This window comes from Dermacentor variabilis, chromosome 1 (assembly GCF_050947875.1).
Source record: "Dermacentor variabilis isolate Ectoservices chromosome 1, ASM5094787v1, whole genome shotgun sequence".
Taxonomy (NCBI): Eukaryota; Metazoa; Arthropoda; class Arachnida; order Ixodida; family Ixodidae; genus Dermacentor; species Dermacentor variabilis.
In genome coordinates, this window is record NC_134568.1 from 240,684,990 (window position 1) to 240,699,083 (window position 14,094).

General features: G+C 44.1%; 1 protein-coding gene across 8 annotated transcripts in view; it reads right to left on the reverse strand.

The window, feature by feature from the left end:
* Prp4k (Pre-mRNA processing factor 4 kinase) overlaps positions 1-14,094 on the reverse strand; it is a 130,066-nt gene that overhangs the window by 36,533 nt on the left and 79,439 nt on the right. For all 8 annotated transcript variants that reach the window (XR_012823331.1, XR_012823333.1, XR_012823330.1 and 5 more), the window contains exon 14: positions 607-721. Coding sequence is in view for 3 of the 8 variants with exons in the window: in XM_075672241.1 (XP_075528356.1) it covers positions 607-721 (115 nt within the window). In the remaining 5 variants the exon portion in view is untranslated. The remainder of the gene's footprint in view (positions 1-606; positions 722-14,094) is intronic.

Consider the following 14,094-nt stretch of genomic DNA (forward strand, 5'->3'; position numbering starts at 1 on the left):
GTGGCATCTTTACTCGCTTGGTATGCTTCACCGCAAAAGACAGCTGTACTGCAGCAAAGCTAACTTTAAAGGCAGATACTGCTAAGTGAGTCAATTGTGTTTCAGCGTTTTTCTGCCTTTTGTTTAATTCGACACACCGGATAATTAAACCACATCGTATTAACGGAAGTCGACTGCAAAGTAATTCACGTCTCAATTTTTTTTTTCACTTTCACAACATCTGTTGAGCCATCTATGCTTGTATGCTATGCTAGAGGCTCCTTCAAAAATGCTGTTGGCATTGTAGCACAGCTGTAATACTTGAAATGCAACAGGAATGAGCATCACCAGAGATGTGCAAATATTCACGATCCCAAATACAAATAAAACAGTTCTTGCAAAGGTGGAACCTTGTTAATTCAAGTTCACCCAATATATACACCCAATTTCAATTTATACACCCAATTTCCAATTGGGTGTATAAATACACATCAACAAAACGTAACCAGTACATTTTTTGGGGGCCTTAATGGGTTAACTCCCTACTCCACAAGCCTTATTTTACCTTTCAAAGGAAATTCTGTGAATACGAGGCATAAGTCTGAAACCACTAAAGGGTCATCTCACCTATTTCTGGTGCACGGTAAAACCTGCTGACAAGGTAAGGTGTGATGTCATTTTCAGCCACATGAGAAGCTGAGCCAAAATCGCATAGCTTTAAGACCAGCTTCGTCTCATTTACCTGAAGTAAGAAGAATGAGAAAAGTTCATGAACACCAACAGATTATTAAAGATGAGACACTACTCACAGCATTGCCCAATGTACACCATGCTGGAATGAAACACAACCTTTCCCCATTAATCAGTATGTGCAACACTAGTGCGGTTCATTTACAGATGCTTGGCTTTGAGGCTAGGGTGCCTTTAGTACCTCGTTATGCAATGTTTCCACATCACAACTTGTAGTAACCTTAAAGGGGCTCTGAAACACTTTTCTAACTGATAACAGAATGGCCTCACTATTGAAGGATGTCACAACATGAGCCTCCTTGCAAGAATTTTTCAAAACCTTCAAGTATAAGGAGAGTTAGAGAAAGTTATTGCATTGATGTGTGACTTTCTCTCTCCTTTTGCCGCCACTAGCACGCTGGAAGCTACACAAGGGGGTTGACAAGAATGCAAGGCCCCATCCAAAAGTTTTTTTTTTTTCATTTGCTTTTTTCTTTACGACGCTACTTCAGGTTCAGGCATGTACAGCTCTCTCTCGACATGAAATGGGCACCTGGAGCTACATCACTTACAAAGACTAATCAATGTGCATGGTTGTCTGATTGGCTTGCCTACAAGAGGACTCATTGCAGCACACCGTGGCAGCCACAGTACCTACGCTATGCAGCATGCCAGTGCTATCTCGGAGGCCATGCTCAACAGACGGAGGTGACTATGCACAACTGGCATGCGAAGACTGGAAAAGCAAAAATGACACCCTCTTTTTTTTTTTTGGCCTTTTGAGATTGCAGACGTGTACAGTCAAACCCAACTATATCGAACCCGTTTACGTAGAATTATCCTGTATATCGAACAATTTCTGAGCACGGTATAGTTACAATAAGTATATACAGCAAAAATTACGCTTACATCGAACAAAAATAGCAGTGACTCCCGATATATCGAACGTCAAGCAGCGCAAAGTGCCCCCAGGAGTTGGCTTTCCGTCGTGGTGGCGGGGAAAACCGGCGGCACGGCTCCATTCACCAGATCTGCCTACCGTGACCACGCCGCGTCGTGCGAGCCATAGACACTCCCCTGGGAAAAATTATCCTGGTGCGACTGCAGCGTTTGCTCAAACAGCCAATCAGAGGCTCTTGTGCCCTCGTCGTGCAGGATGGTGGAAGTGCCCATGGTCTCACTGCTTTTCTGGTTCATTGTGTCTGTGCCTAGTGGGCCTTCTCCCGCTTGTGCTGCCGTGATGGCTAGTGCAAAGCAACAAAATATGCCTTTCGCCGTGAAGCTGATTCACGTGAATCCTGAATAGAGTCGAACTCAGTGAGAAGTCGGATGTTGCCGCAGCGTGCAATATTTCGAGGAGCACTTTTAGCACGATCTTGAAGGAAGAAGAAGGGGAAGATAAGGGCTAAAGCAGACAAACTCGCGACCCAGTGCCCGTGGTGCCCGATGCGTACGCACAGCGACGTCAAGCCGGCTGTGTGCAAGGGGTCCATCCGAAATTGCTTCAGACGTGCCGGCTTCCGCATGCCCAGTGACGACTCTGAAAATACTGGTGAGTGCGACGAAGCCGTTGCCGGTGTCGCCAAAGTTTGGAGCCAGCTGTCTGAATTTCCGCAAGCCTCTGACGGATCAACGGTCGATGAGTTTGTGAGTGCAGATGATGGTGTCGCGACCACGGGAGAGCCCGAAAACAGACTACATTGCCAACGTTGTACGGAGCACAACGAGCACAAGTGATAGTGGGCACAATGAGGAAAGCAATGTCGATCCTTTGCCGACATCATCCGAGGTGACTGGTGCACTCGCACAAGTCCGGCGCTTCTGCACGAATGTGGAAGGTTGCGGCCGCACCTGCTGCAACTCTTTAGACTAATGTGGAGAAGTGCGTGCATCGCAGGCAGCGAAATTGCCGAAGCAGAAGAAAATACAGGACTATTTCATGTGAAACTAAGCTAGTTTCATCAATAAAGTGCTTTTAGAATATGGTATGTGCTTTTATGATGCCCAATTCTTCAGCAGGCTTATATCGAATTATGCCCTATATCGAACTGATAGGCGTTATTTTGAGAGTTCGATATAACCGGGATTGACTGTATTTTTCATTGATTTAATTCAAAATTAGCAATTGTAGTATTACTGAGAATGTCCTCACAACCACAAAATCGGCCAAAATCTGTTGATGGGCTTGGCTGCTTGCAAAGCAGCTACATGACGACATTGCATAGGAGACAGCAAGCGATTTTTCCACCAGATTGTGAACTTCCTGCTGCATGCAGTGCAAATACTTGGCTCATGTTCACAGGAGCCTCGTCTACAGATCGGCAGCATTTTCTTATTATGTTAAAAAAGTGTTTCAGGGTACCCTTTAAGGGGAGTTCTACTTTATTTTTTGCTCAAGTTTTATTCCAACATGATAGTACAAACACCTCTTCTCAGTTCATCAAACATGGAGACCACTTTTCACTGGGCAGTCTGTCTGCTTTCCTAGAATATGCCTTTGCCAGCAATGCAAGTTTCCCTCACAGACAAGTCATTCTCTTCAACATAAACACCATCATGCATAATCTGGTAAGAGCAGTGGAAAAGAAAAAGCTGAAAGTTGAGAAGTGACAAAGTTTCCCATGGCATGACTTACCACAGCAAACACATGAAATATTTCCAAAGCATTTGACTGCAGCAATGTCAAGGGTTTTCAGCACATCTATAAAGGCTGTATAATGGGTGCATGTGGTAACTACGGTAATCCCATGTGGCATTCACCTAAACTGAATATTCCATGATGGACATTTCAGCAATAACAGCATCATTGCCCTGCTAAGTGCACTGAAAGCAGGAAATGCCACACTGAAGCAAATACTTTGTAAATGTTCCATGTGGTTGTTATATGCAGGGTGTCCCAGCTATCATACAAGCTTTAAAAAAATACAATCATTCTATGCAAATAAGATAAGTGCATGCTTTTTGAGTCCAGTTGAGAAACCACCAGTTATTTTTACTCCCTGAAATGCAATTAGTTATTTAAAATGAATTCTGTAGCTATTTAATTCTTTTAATTGTCAAGATGTCAATAAGGGAGTTGTAGAGAATCGTAAGAGAGGTGAGAATGAGATAGTTCCAAACATACCTGTTACGTGTTTATTTTTTCCAGCAAAAGAGAAATTCTGTGAAAATTTAAATATACCATTTGACTACCCGCCTGCACCACGCACAAGATAGTGGGCCTCTTCAATTAGCAGTGCCTGACAGTCCTGGACTGCTTGGGACTGCTGTGCTGCATTCGATTTGCTCGGACAACTTCAGAAGCTCCGCCCACTAATCAGAGTTGTCAGAAGTACGCTCATTTTTTCACAGACCAGAAGTTCCGGACTGCCCGCAGACTGTAGGAGCTGTCTGCAGATTTTTGCTCGGACAAACACAAGCAGCTAACCGACAATGGCTGCCTGAAAAAGATGCACTTGGGGTCTGCCGTCATGTTAAGAAAGTTGCCATGTGCTTCTGCATACATCGCATGTTCCAGACGACAAGCATTGTGCACTTAGCTATCACGTCTCTTACATCGGCGCTTTGTGTGCCATTATGCAAGCTTTTCATAAGCCATGTAATCCTGCAGCTTTAGTCCATGTTTTCTTTTAAGAGACAAGCATGGAAATCAGGTGTACATGCTTGCTTTTTTTGATGCGTTTCACAAAATCTGTCATGCTCATTACTATACGAGTAGTAAATATACGGATTTCACCTGTCAGGTGAGAAACCAGGGTGCAAGAAAGCATATCCTATTGCATATGTGGCTGTTACTCGCTGGTAGCTGGGATTGTATACAATAGGAGCTTCGCTGATTGCTGTTCCCATATGATGATCTTTTCTGCTGCCAAGTTCGAGCACTTGCTTTTTGATGTGCAGAAGCAGTAGACCGTGTACATGCGCTCTGTTCAAGACGCGTGTCAGCTTTTCGTAGATGGTCTCATGAGCTTTAAAGATATCAACGGCCGCTTTCTGCATGAACAACAATGTGGTATGATTGAGATTTTGCTTACGTTCGTATGGACATTCTGCTTAACTTTCACAGGCAATGAGGGAGCTTAAATACACCAGTTAAGTGGCCCGAAGAGCGAGAATGCACAGTAAACTTTGCTTTGTGAGCACATTCTATGCGCTCAGGCTGCGATTCCACTATGCAAGCATTATGGTTATGTCAGCGACATGGCCTCTGAGGCTGCACCATCTTGGAGCCCATGATAATGGATCCGCTGAGTAGTGATGCTATCTATGAGTAGCTATGAGCAGACAAAGGTAGACAGGAAAATGATTTTCGGTCATGGTGCTTTCGCGTAAAAGCTCAAGCAGTCCCCGACAGCTGGATCATGCAACTGTGACGTGCCCTTCTATCAGGGCTAGTCAGACTGGAAGCCGCGGATGGTTTGAGACAGTCCGGGACTGTGTAATCAAAGAAGCCCAGTAGCTCCATTAAACAGTCTCAGCAGAAAGCAAGATGTCCATCTGTTAACTGGGCCGAGTGGCAACACATGCATGTTCTTTCCATGATTTGCCAACAGCTCCCAGCGATGATTGTGTATCAACATTATGGAAATGTGCTGCCATGAGTGGTGAGCCTGAGATAAACAGCTTGCTTTTTAATTGAGGCTGTCTGATGGCACAGCTATACCATGAGGGAAAGTGCATATTCACACGGTATTTTTCACATTTCACTGATTTGTTTTCTTCATTTCATTTTGATGTCTTTTACAATTCTCTACAATGCCCTAATTGACATCTCAACAATTTAATTATTAATTGAATAATTTACACAGTCCGCTGATAGCATAAGCTGCTGTGAACATCTCAGCCAAGTTTTGCAGTCCGAGGCACATGGAGCTTGCAAGTGGAGCGTGAAGTCACCTTTCTCTCAAATGCTCCCTTTTCAACAGAAGCCTGTTTCTCACTCTTTTTTGGGCGCTTTATCTCATCTATTGAAGGAGTCATGAAGGAGGTAGTGGCCAAATATTGCACTAGGGAGGCCAATTCCTCTTCTGACAAAGAAGCTCGAGAACAAGTTAAGGGCCGCACAAAGAGTGATGAAACGAAGAATGTTAGGTGTAACGTTAAGAGACAGGAAGAGAGCGGTGTGGATCGGAGAGCAAATTATAATAGCTGATATTCTAGTTGACATTAAGAGAAAGACCATGGACCTGGTTAGGCCATGGAATGCGTAGGATAGATAACCGGTGGACCATCAGAGTTACAGAATGGGTGCCAAGAGAAGGGAAGCGCAGTTGAGGATGGCAGAAAACGAGGTGGGGTGATGAAATTAGGAAATTCGCAGGCATAAGTTCGAAATGGTTGGCGCAGGACGGGTTTTTGGAGATCGCAGGGAGAGGCCTTCATCCTGCAGTGGACATAAAATTGGCTGATGATGATATAGCAGGTATAATATAGCAGATTCCCCTATGCAGCTGCTACTGGCCAACAGCTGACATCAATCAAGAATGGTGTTTGGATCAGTACACTTCTCCCTACTGTTACTATGCACATTTATTGACGCAGTTTAATAAACAGGCTGAAGTAAAGTGATTATCTGCTTTTGAAGTTCGATAAACTTGCGCACTTTCGGAAGAAGCCAACTATCATCTGCTTGCACTCGGCCACGGATGCCTACATAGGAATTAAACCTTGGCCACCCCGCTTATCGGTATTGTAGACATCGGGTCTCATTACGGTAATTTCGATTAGTTTTGACACTCAACTAGCCTATAACCACGAGAAACTTAAGGTCAGACCACACCCATGCTTGCCAACATGCGCTCACCCCTGACCGCTCCTGGTTAAATGCCTTGGCAGGCCTCACTTTATATTGACGATTGATAGCGCTTCAAAATGCACAAGTTTGATGTGGATACTGTCTGTTGGTCAAGCTGGTACAGAACAAAGCCAGTCCACACCACATAGCATGGCCAGACTGGAGCATATGAGTGCAAGCAGGCACTCAAGCCTTGTTGTGTACAAAGTAAATGCTGCGCATACGCACTGGAGTTCTATGTAGCTGCAGTCTGGTACGTAATATAGATACCTCAGCCGTTGTGTGCTGCCATGATGAGTCCGCTGGCTGGGCGCACTGCAGCTCACTAAGGACAACCGCATTTGGCGCCTCATAGGCATTAAAATCGGAAATAGTAGCGCCTATGTGAACATTCAAAATCAAATTTGAACTGTGCACCACAGTGACATTCAGTAAGTGGAGCATTGTGGGCACGCCACGCTCTGCCATAGCCTTCGCAGCCCAAGTCATTGAAGGAATGGAAGCACCACTAACACAAAGTTTGATGGCCAATAAATCCGTTTCTGCTGAATGCATTCTAGTACTTCTTGCAGCAAAGTATTTCTGAAATAGTCTCATTTAATGTCAAATGCATTTCTGGACTTCATAAAAAGTGGTTCAGGGCCCCTTTAACTTAATAGATGTCAGGAAGTAAAAATTAGGGGAAAGGCAGAATGGAACAGTTTTCAAGTTTTTTATTTATTTATTTTTTTTGCTTCCTTTATTTACCGCATGGATACAAGCTAAACTTCTCTAAATTTACACCAGACATTCATTCAGCTACAATGAAGCAAAAGTTTTTTGTTTAAGGACATTCATGAAAATTTGAAACAAAGTCACAGTTTCACCCAAAAGGTGAGGCATTGATTGCAGTAGCAAATTATTAGACAGCTATACGCAGTAAGGTTAGCAGCTTTATTAGCTGTACCAAGTGCTGTAAACATTTGCTCATTACATAAGTTAACAAGCATGGTGTCACAGTACGCACAGACAAATATAAACACATCTCACTCGATGACCACGGACAATCGCTTTCAGAACACTGACGTGATGAAGAGCAGCAGTAGCGGCAAGCGAATTCTCCTTCGTGCTGCCTCTCAGTTCAACGTGAACCTGGTGCGCGTGGCCGCGCCAGGCACAGTCGCGGCATGACAACCAGATTTTAGACAACAAGGTGTGCCCCACACCACCCTTTCCTTAGGGAGGAGTGGGACATCATGTTGGAGAAATGGGACACATTACATATGGCCTTAAATATTTGTCTACTTGACATTATATGTGGACAAGTTGATACTGAACACAAACAAGGACCTCAGTCTTAGTTTTCCAGCCATTTGTGGCTCTGATGGTTTTGACACAAGGCCTTTGCTTTTTTTTTACACACATCTAGATGAGCAGAAAAAACAAAATGTATATGTTTCTCCTTTTCTTTTTATTAACTTCTCAACTATACCCCTGCCGTAAATGCTTTTCAATTGCTGCCAATAAAAAAGACCAATTTTTTTTTGTCAATCGTACAAGCAAAAAGTACTGGTGCCTATTAAATGTCGATTGTCAGTATGCTCTGAAGCTCATTGTCAGGAAGGGACAAGTCACTGTCTAAAGATTTTTCTGACATTATAGTAATGGACTTGTCACCACTTCATATGCCAGTTTCCTCCTGAAGGTGTGTTTCCGTTTCCCTGATGCCTTTCTCTGACGTATGTGCAGTCCCTTCATCATGCACTATACATGCTTATATGTAAATTCTATCCTAAGAAGCGTTTTTGAGACAGTTATAAATATGCAAGAATAAACAGCCAATTATATAGAGTAAATGTGCAATTAAAATAACAAAAGCATGCAGTAGAGTAACAGAGATGTTGTATAGTGTCCTACTCCTCCCACATTGCGCGGTCCCATTCCTCCCAAAGGGCACAGGAAACAGTAAACTTTTTCCATGAGGAACAGTCGCTGAAAAATACAATTTTTAAGATTTTTTTCATTCACAAATCTGCCTTGCTGTTTCAGCCTAAAGGACAAGCTACATGTATGCTTGCTGGCCCGTGAAAGCTCGTGCCCAAGTGCCTCACGCATGTGCAGATGGTGCAGGACGGATCGTATGCGTCGAAGCATGGCACGAGGCCAGATATTTTCTTCACACAAATATCAGTGCTATGGCTGCCTCACAAAAATACAAAACAATACCTACCAAGGCAAAAATAGCGAGCCAAGCGGGCGTGAGCCTTGTAGGTTCAAACCGCCATTGCTTGTGAGGCGCGGCACACACAAGGCGCGTGAGTGCAAGCTTTCGTGCACCAGCACACGTACGTGTAGTTTGGCCTTTAGAGTGGTAACAACAAAACTACTAGTTAGTTACTTTGCGCAGTGCGAATAATGATTTTCCGCTCACCTCCACTTTTCCACGATCAAGTGGCCACATATTACAAAGGAGACTGTATACCGTATTTACTTGAATCTAACGTGCACTTTTTTCCCGATAAAACGGGTCCAAAAATTACTTGTGCGTTAGAATCGAGTACGACCCTAACTGTGTTACCATATCGCCATCGGCATTTGAAAATGGCTGCCTCATACACACTTTGAGCCTAGCTGCTGTAGCTTCCTCCATGTGCTGTAGTATGTACGCTTAGGTTAGCCCACCGTCTGTCTTCTTGTTTTCTGTGTTTGCTCTGTCGGCATGGAAGTGCCAACTGCGAAGACATGCCAAGTGTTCATCACGATTCCGCAATTAAAAGGAAAGTGATCATGTGTGCGGAGATGGGCGGAAATCGGGCGGCATCACAGGCAGTGGCGTAGCCAGAAATTTCGTTCGGGGGGGGGGGGGGGGGGGGGCTCACTTTGCAGCTCCGGCCTCCTCCTTATAGAAATTATCGAGGGATGAAATACATTAAACATTAATAACAGCCGCATTGCCATTGCCAAAGATACTGCAAACGAATTATTGAACTCTACGCACTGTCAAGACAAGTAAAATATGAATTTTTTCATAAAACAATATACTCATAAGTCTCAAAAATTGTGCCCGTAATAACTGTTATCAATGCTTCTATGTTTTCTGTATACTTAGGAAGTAAAGCAAATATCACATGAACTTTAAAACTATATCAGTTTGAAACCAGCAAAGCAGTGCATGGCACTGATATGGAAAATGCAAAGGTCATGAAATGAACAAGTTGAAGACAAATATTTAAAAAAAAAAACTGTTAGCCTACCTGCCTTCCTCACATTTGCATCTCTCTCTCTCTCTGACATTCAAGAACATTGTTTACATTCTTGTATGTATGCAATGACCAGGGGAAAATCTCACTGACGCTGTCCTTTGTTAGAATGTATTGCGCAGGAGCAGCTGCCACCGGTCGTGTATTGTGAGCAATTGCTCCGAAATTACAGTCGCAATAGAGAGTACATATAGAAAGCAGAAGTTCTGCAAAATACGCTAGGGCGAGTCAAATGAAAGTGAGCCAATGCAAATATATGACAAACGGGGTACTTTACTCAAAAGTAGTCTCCATGAGCATTTAGACATTTGTCCCGCTGACTAACGAGTTGCGCGATTCCCGTCTGATAAAACTCCTTGGGTTGCTGTTTCAAAAGAAGTCTGTAACTGACTTTTTCACGTCATCGTCTGACACGAATTTAATTCCCTTAAGCTGTTTTTTTTTTTTTTCAAATGCTCCAAAATGTGGAAGTTGCAAGGCGACAAGACTGGGATGTATGGCGGATTTTGAAGCGTTTCCCACTTGAACTTTGATAGTTTCATATTAACCACATCAGCGACGTGGGGACGGGCATTGTCGTGGTGCAAGAAGACCCCATTCCTCAATTTTCCACGTCGTTTGTTCTTGACTGCGACAAGCAGCCGATCCAACGTTTCACGTTTCAGGGTGGTCCCGACATCTGCGATTGGTCCGCTCTCCGTTACTTAGCTTGCGGTGGCTCGTCGACAATAGCAGCGGCATGCAACGGAAGCTTAACAATGACGCTAAAACAGATCATCAGCAAAGAATAGTAAGCAGAACGAGGTCATAAATGTGCCGAAAGTGCTCGAAAATGTTACACAGATATGCAAAAATTTTTATTACACGCAAATAAACCCGTGCTCTCAGGTAGGTGCGAGTCCAGTGCCTGAGCGATCGGCGGCAGCCATCTTTTATTCCTTTCGGAATGGGGCAGCCTGCGGCTATTCAGAAGAAAATTCAGTTTTGTTCGGCATATTAATGCATCTTTAACGCGTACACGTCACTTTGACGCAGTGAGTTTTTGCAGTTTTGTTACGTCGCGTGAGAGACAGGTGAAGTGGGTGCAGCCCTAAAACTTTTGACGAATAACCAAGGGGTAATGGGGAAAAGGCGTCGAATCAGAAATAACTATTTTTCTTTTGTTCGGTCAAATCATGCATAATCATTGTGTACACGCCATATCAGATGGGGACCTATCCTTTTCGTGACGTCGCGTGAGAGACAGGTGAAGTGGGGGTGGTTCAAAAAAAGTATTTGTCCAATCGCAGAGGGCTGACTGCTGAATTTAGGAATAGAAATGTTTGAAATAGTTTTACGTTATAGCGCCCCAACATTACACTCGCATAGTTCTGGAATTCAAAATGTAAAGCACGACTTTGGAAATGTCAATGCGCCTTTCGCATCAAAAGATTATGAGAACTTTATACTCATAAAGTTTCATAATTGAAATCCAAGCGCTCCCTATAGATTCCGCGGCCTCCGCGAAATGCCGCGACGAGCCCACTCGCCATCCAAATGCCTCTGAAACTTTGTGCTCGGATGGAGCTCCTTGGCGTTGGAATATGTGACTTTCGGTGCATGGGCGTTGCCGCGAAATCCAGCCCGATTGCACAATGTTCGTGCTAAAATGTCTTTTCGAGCGTGAAAGACAAAATCGAGCACGATTTCCGGTGCCGGGGGTTGTTTTGGTCGGCAGGGCATGACAGTACGAGAAAATTTCGAGGGGGGGGGGGGGGGTGAAGCCCCATAAGCCTCAACCCTGGCTACGCCCCTGATCATAGGCATTCGGAATTCCCGAAACATGCGTGTGCAACTAGCGCAAACAGGAGAGGTGTTCTACTCCGGCTGCTACTGCATAGACATGGCCGCACAGCCCCTATCTTGAAAGCAACAGTCTACGCATCTAGGCGCATCACATTGTGTTCTCGTCAATTAGTTTATATTGTAGTGAGAGGCCGCACAAAGGTCAATTCTCTCGCTTCTGCTAGCGCACCTTCTCCATTCCAGCATTCTCTTAAAAAGTTTCCGCAGTCATTGAGTGAGACGTGGTCATGTTTGCTTATGCGTACGTGGCACCATGCTTGTTCATTTAGTTAGGAAGCGAATGTATAAACGTTTATACAGCCGATATACTATCCTTACTTTACGTATAGCTGCCTACTAATTTGCTATCGCATTCAATGCTTCGCCTTTCGGGCGAAACTGCGACTTTCTTTATTAATCGCAACTTTAATGCATTGGGAGTAAATCTTTGTTTTTCTAAATGAAAAAGTTGTATTTCTGTATGTAATAATGAGGTGCACGATACTGTAAAGGACTTTTCTTTTTTTAGGTCACCGCAAACGGATGTGCGTTACAATCGAGGGCAGCATCTTTTTTTTTTTTTTTTGGTCATGGAAAACGGGTGCACGTTACAATCGAGGATGCGTTAGAATCGAGTAAATACGGTATGTACGATGACATCTGTCACAGCTTTCCTTAACTACATAGCTTAGATGGTGGTCAAAATATTTGAACTGTTCCACTCCAACCATCCCACGCCTCACACCTCACCCCCAACTGGTGGTTTCTCAACCGGACTCTGAACATGTACTTGATCTTATTCACATATATAATGATCAGACTTTTTAATGCTTGGTGCATGACAGCTGGGGCACCCTGTATTTAGTAGTAAGCGTTGGCTATCATCCGTGTTAAAAGCACAACCTTCATTTTCTGCAATGCTCCAGCAAAATCTTTGCCAAGCACACAATTATGCTAGGCTTTTCATTAATTCTGGCATGCTTTTCGTACGCCTAAGTTGACACAGCTGAGTTCCCATGACTTTGCTCAGTCAGAGCCAAACACAGCCACTTCTACTTACAGGAAACAGCTATGCAACCGGACATTTCCAATGCTTTCCAATGATGTCGGACACACTGCCATGGAAGATAGTAATCACTAGCCCTTTCCCAAATCTCACACACACCCCTCACTTAAATTTCTAGGTGTACGGTAATTGTATCCCAAAGTGACACGGAGGGTTATGATGAATGTCGTAATGCAGGGCTCCAGATTGTAATCTCACTCTGAATTTTTAGACATGCACCAGAATCATGGTTCATGGTTATATTGCGCTCAGTTTTACAAACACGATACTAAGGAAGGACAGGACGTGGACGGACGAAGCGCAAACTACCAACTGTTTGATACTGTTAAAGAACGTGCTTATATACAAGGAGATATGGTGCGGGGGGGGGGGGGTACATATAAAAAGATATGACAAGGTGACGACATGTGATTATAGTTTGGGTCAGGCATACATCCTTCACATGCACCCGTTCGCCCTGGCGAACTCGACCTCAGCTTTGATAAGCGCGATGGACGGAGTGCTTACGCACGTCTCTTTTTCTTTAGCTATCGCAAGCGCCTCCCATATTTCTCGCTCCGTTTTTGTTTTTGATGTTCCGATGACTGTGGTGCTTTCTATTAGCGGAGAGCATTTGCACTGTTTGCAATGTGCGGCCAAGTTGCTAGGTGCTGTCAGAAGCTGGCACGTGTATTTGTGCTCCCGTAACCTATCGTTTAGACAACGTCCAGTTTGCCCAATGTATACTTTCCCGCAGTCTAGTGGGATTTGGTAAACAACTGAAGTAGCGCATTCCACGTACTTTTTTGCGTGCTTAGTCTGACAGACCGTACCACTAGGGTTGGCCTCTTTGGATCCTGCGTTCACCTTCTTGCACATGCCTTTTAGTTTTTGCGGGGCGGAGAACAGAACTTGAACGTCATGGCGTTGGGCTGTCTTTTTTATCCGATGTGACAAGCCATGGATGTAAGGCAACACCACGCGTTTTTTCAATTTTTTCTGTGTTTTCTGCCTTTTCCTGTTGGCTCTGCAATATAACCATGAACGTTCACCAACTAGCCCCCTTCATTGCTTTACTAAATGCACCAGAATGCCATAACGTGAGCACTTTTTTATTTCTGCTTTGTCCACCTCAGTGGCTGCAACATCCAAGCATCCTACCTGTGATATCATGTTCAGAAGCAGAACGCCCTATCTGCTAAGGAACTGAGGTTGCCTCGCCACAAGACCCAAGTGGCTTACAAGGGCATGAATTAAGAATGTAGATTTCGATGCATCACAGCTGTGTACATAGCTTTGTTAAATGTCTTTGAATGTCCCTACATGTACAAAATGAAGCCACCTGCCTCTTGCATTGTGCCGTGGCGCTACCTTGTGGATGGCGTAATAAACTTAATAGGCAGTGGACCACAGCAACAGCAAGCAGGTATGCAATGTGAAATGAGCAATGTTGAATCTGTGCTCTGTTTATTAGCCACATGCCA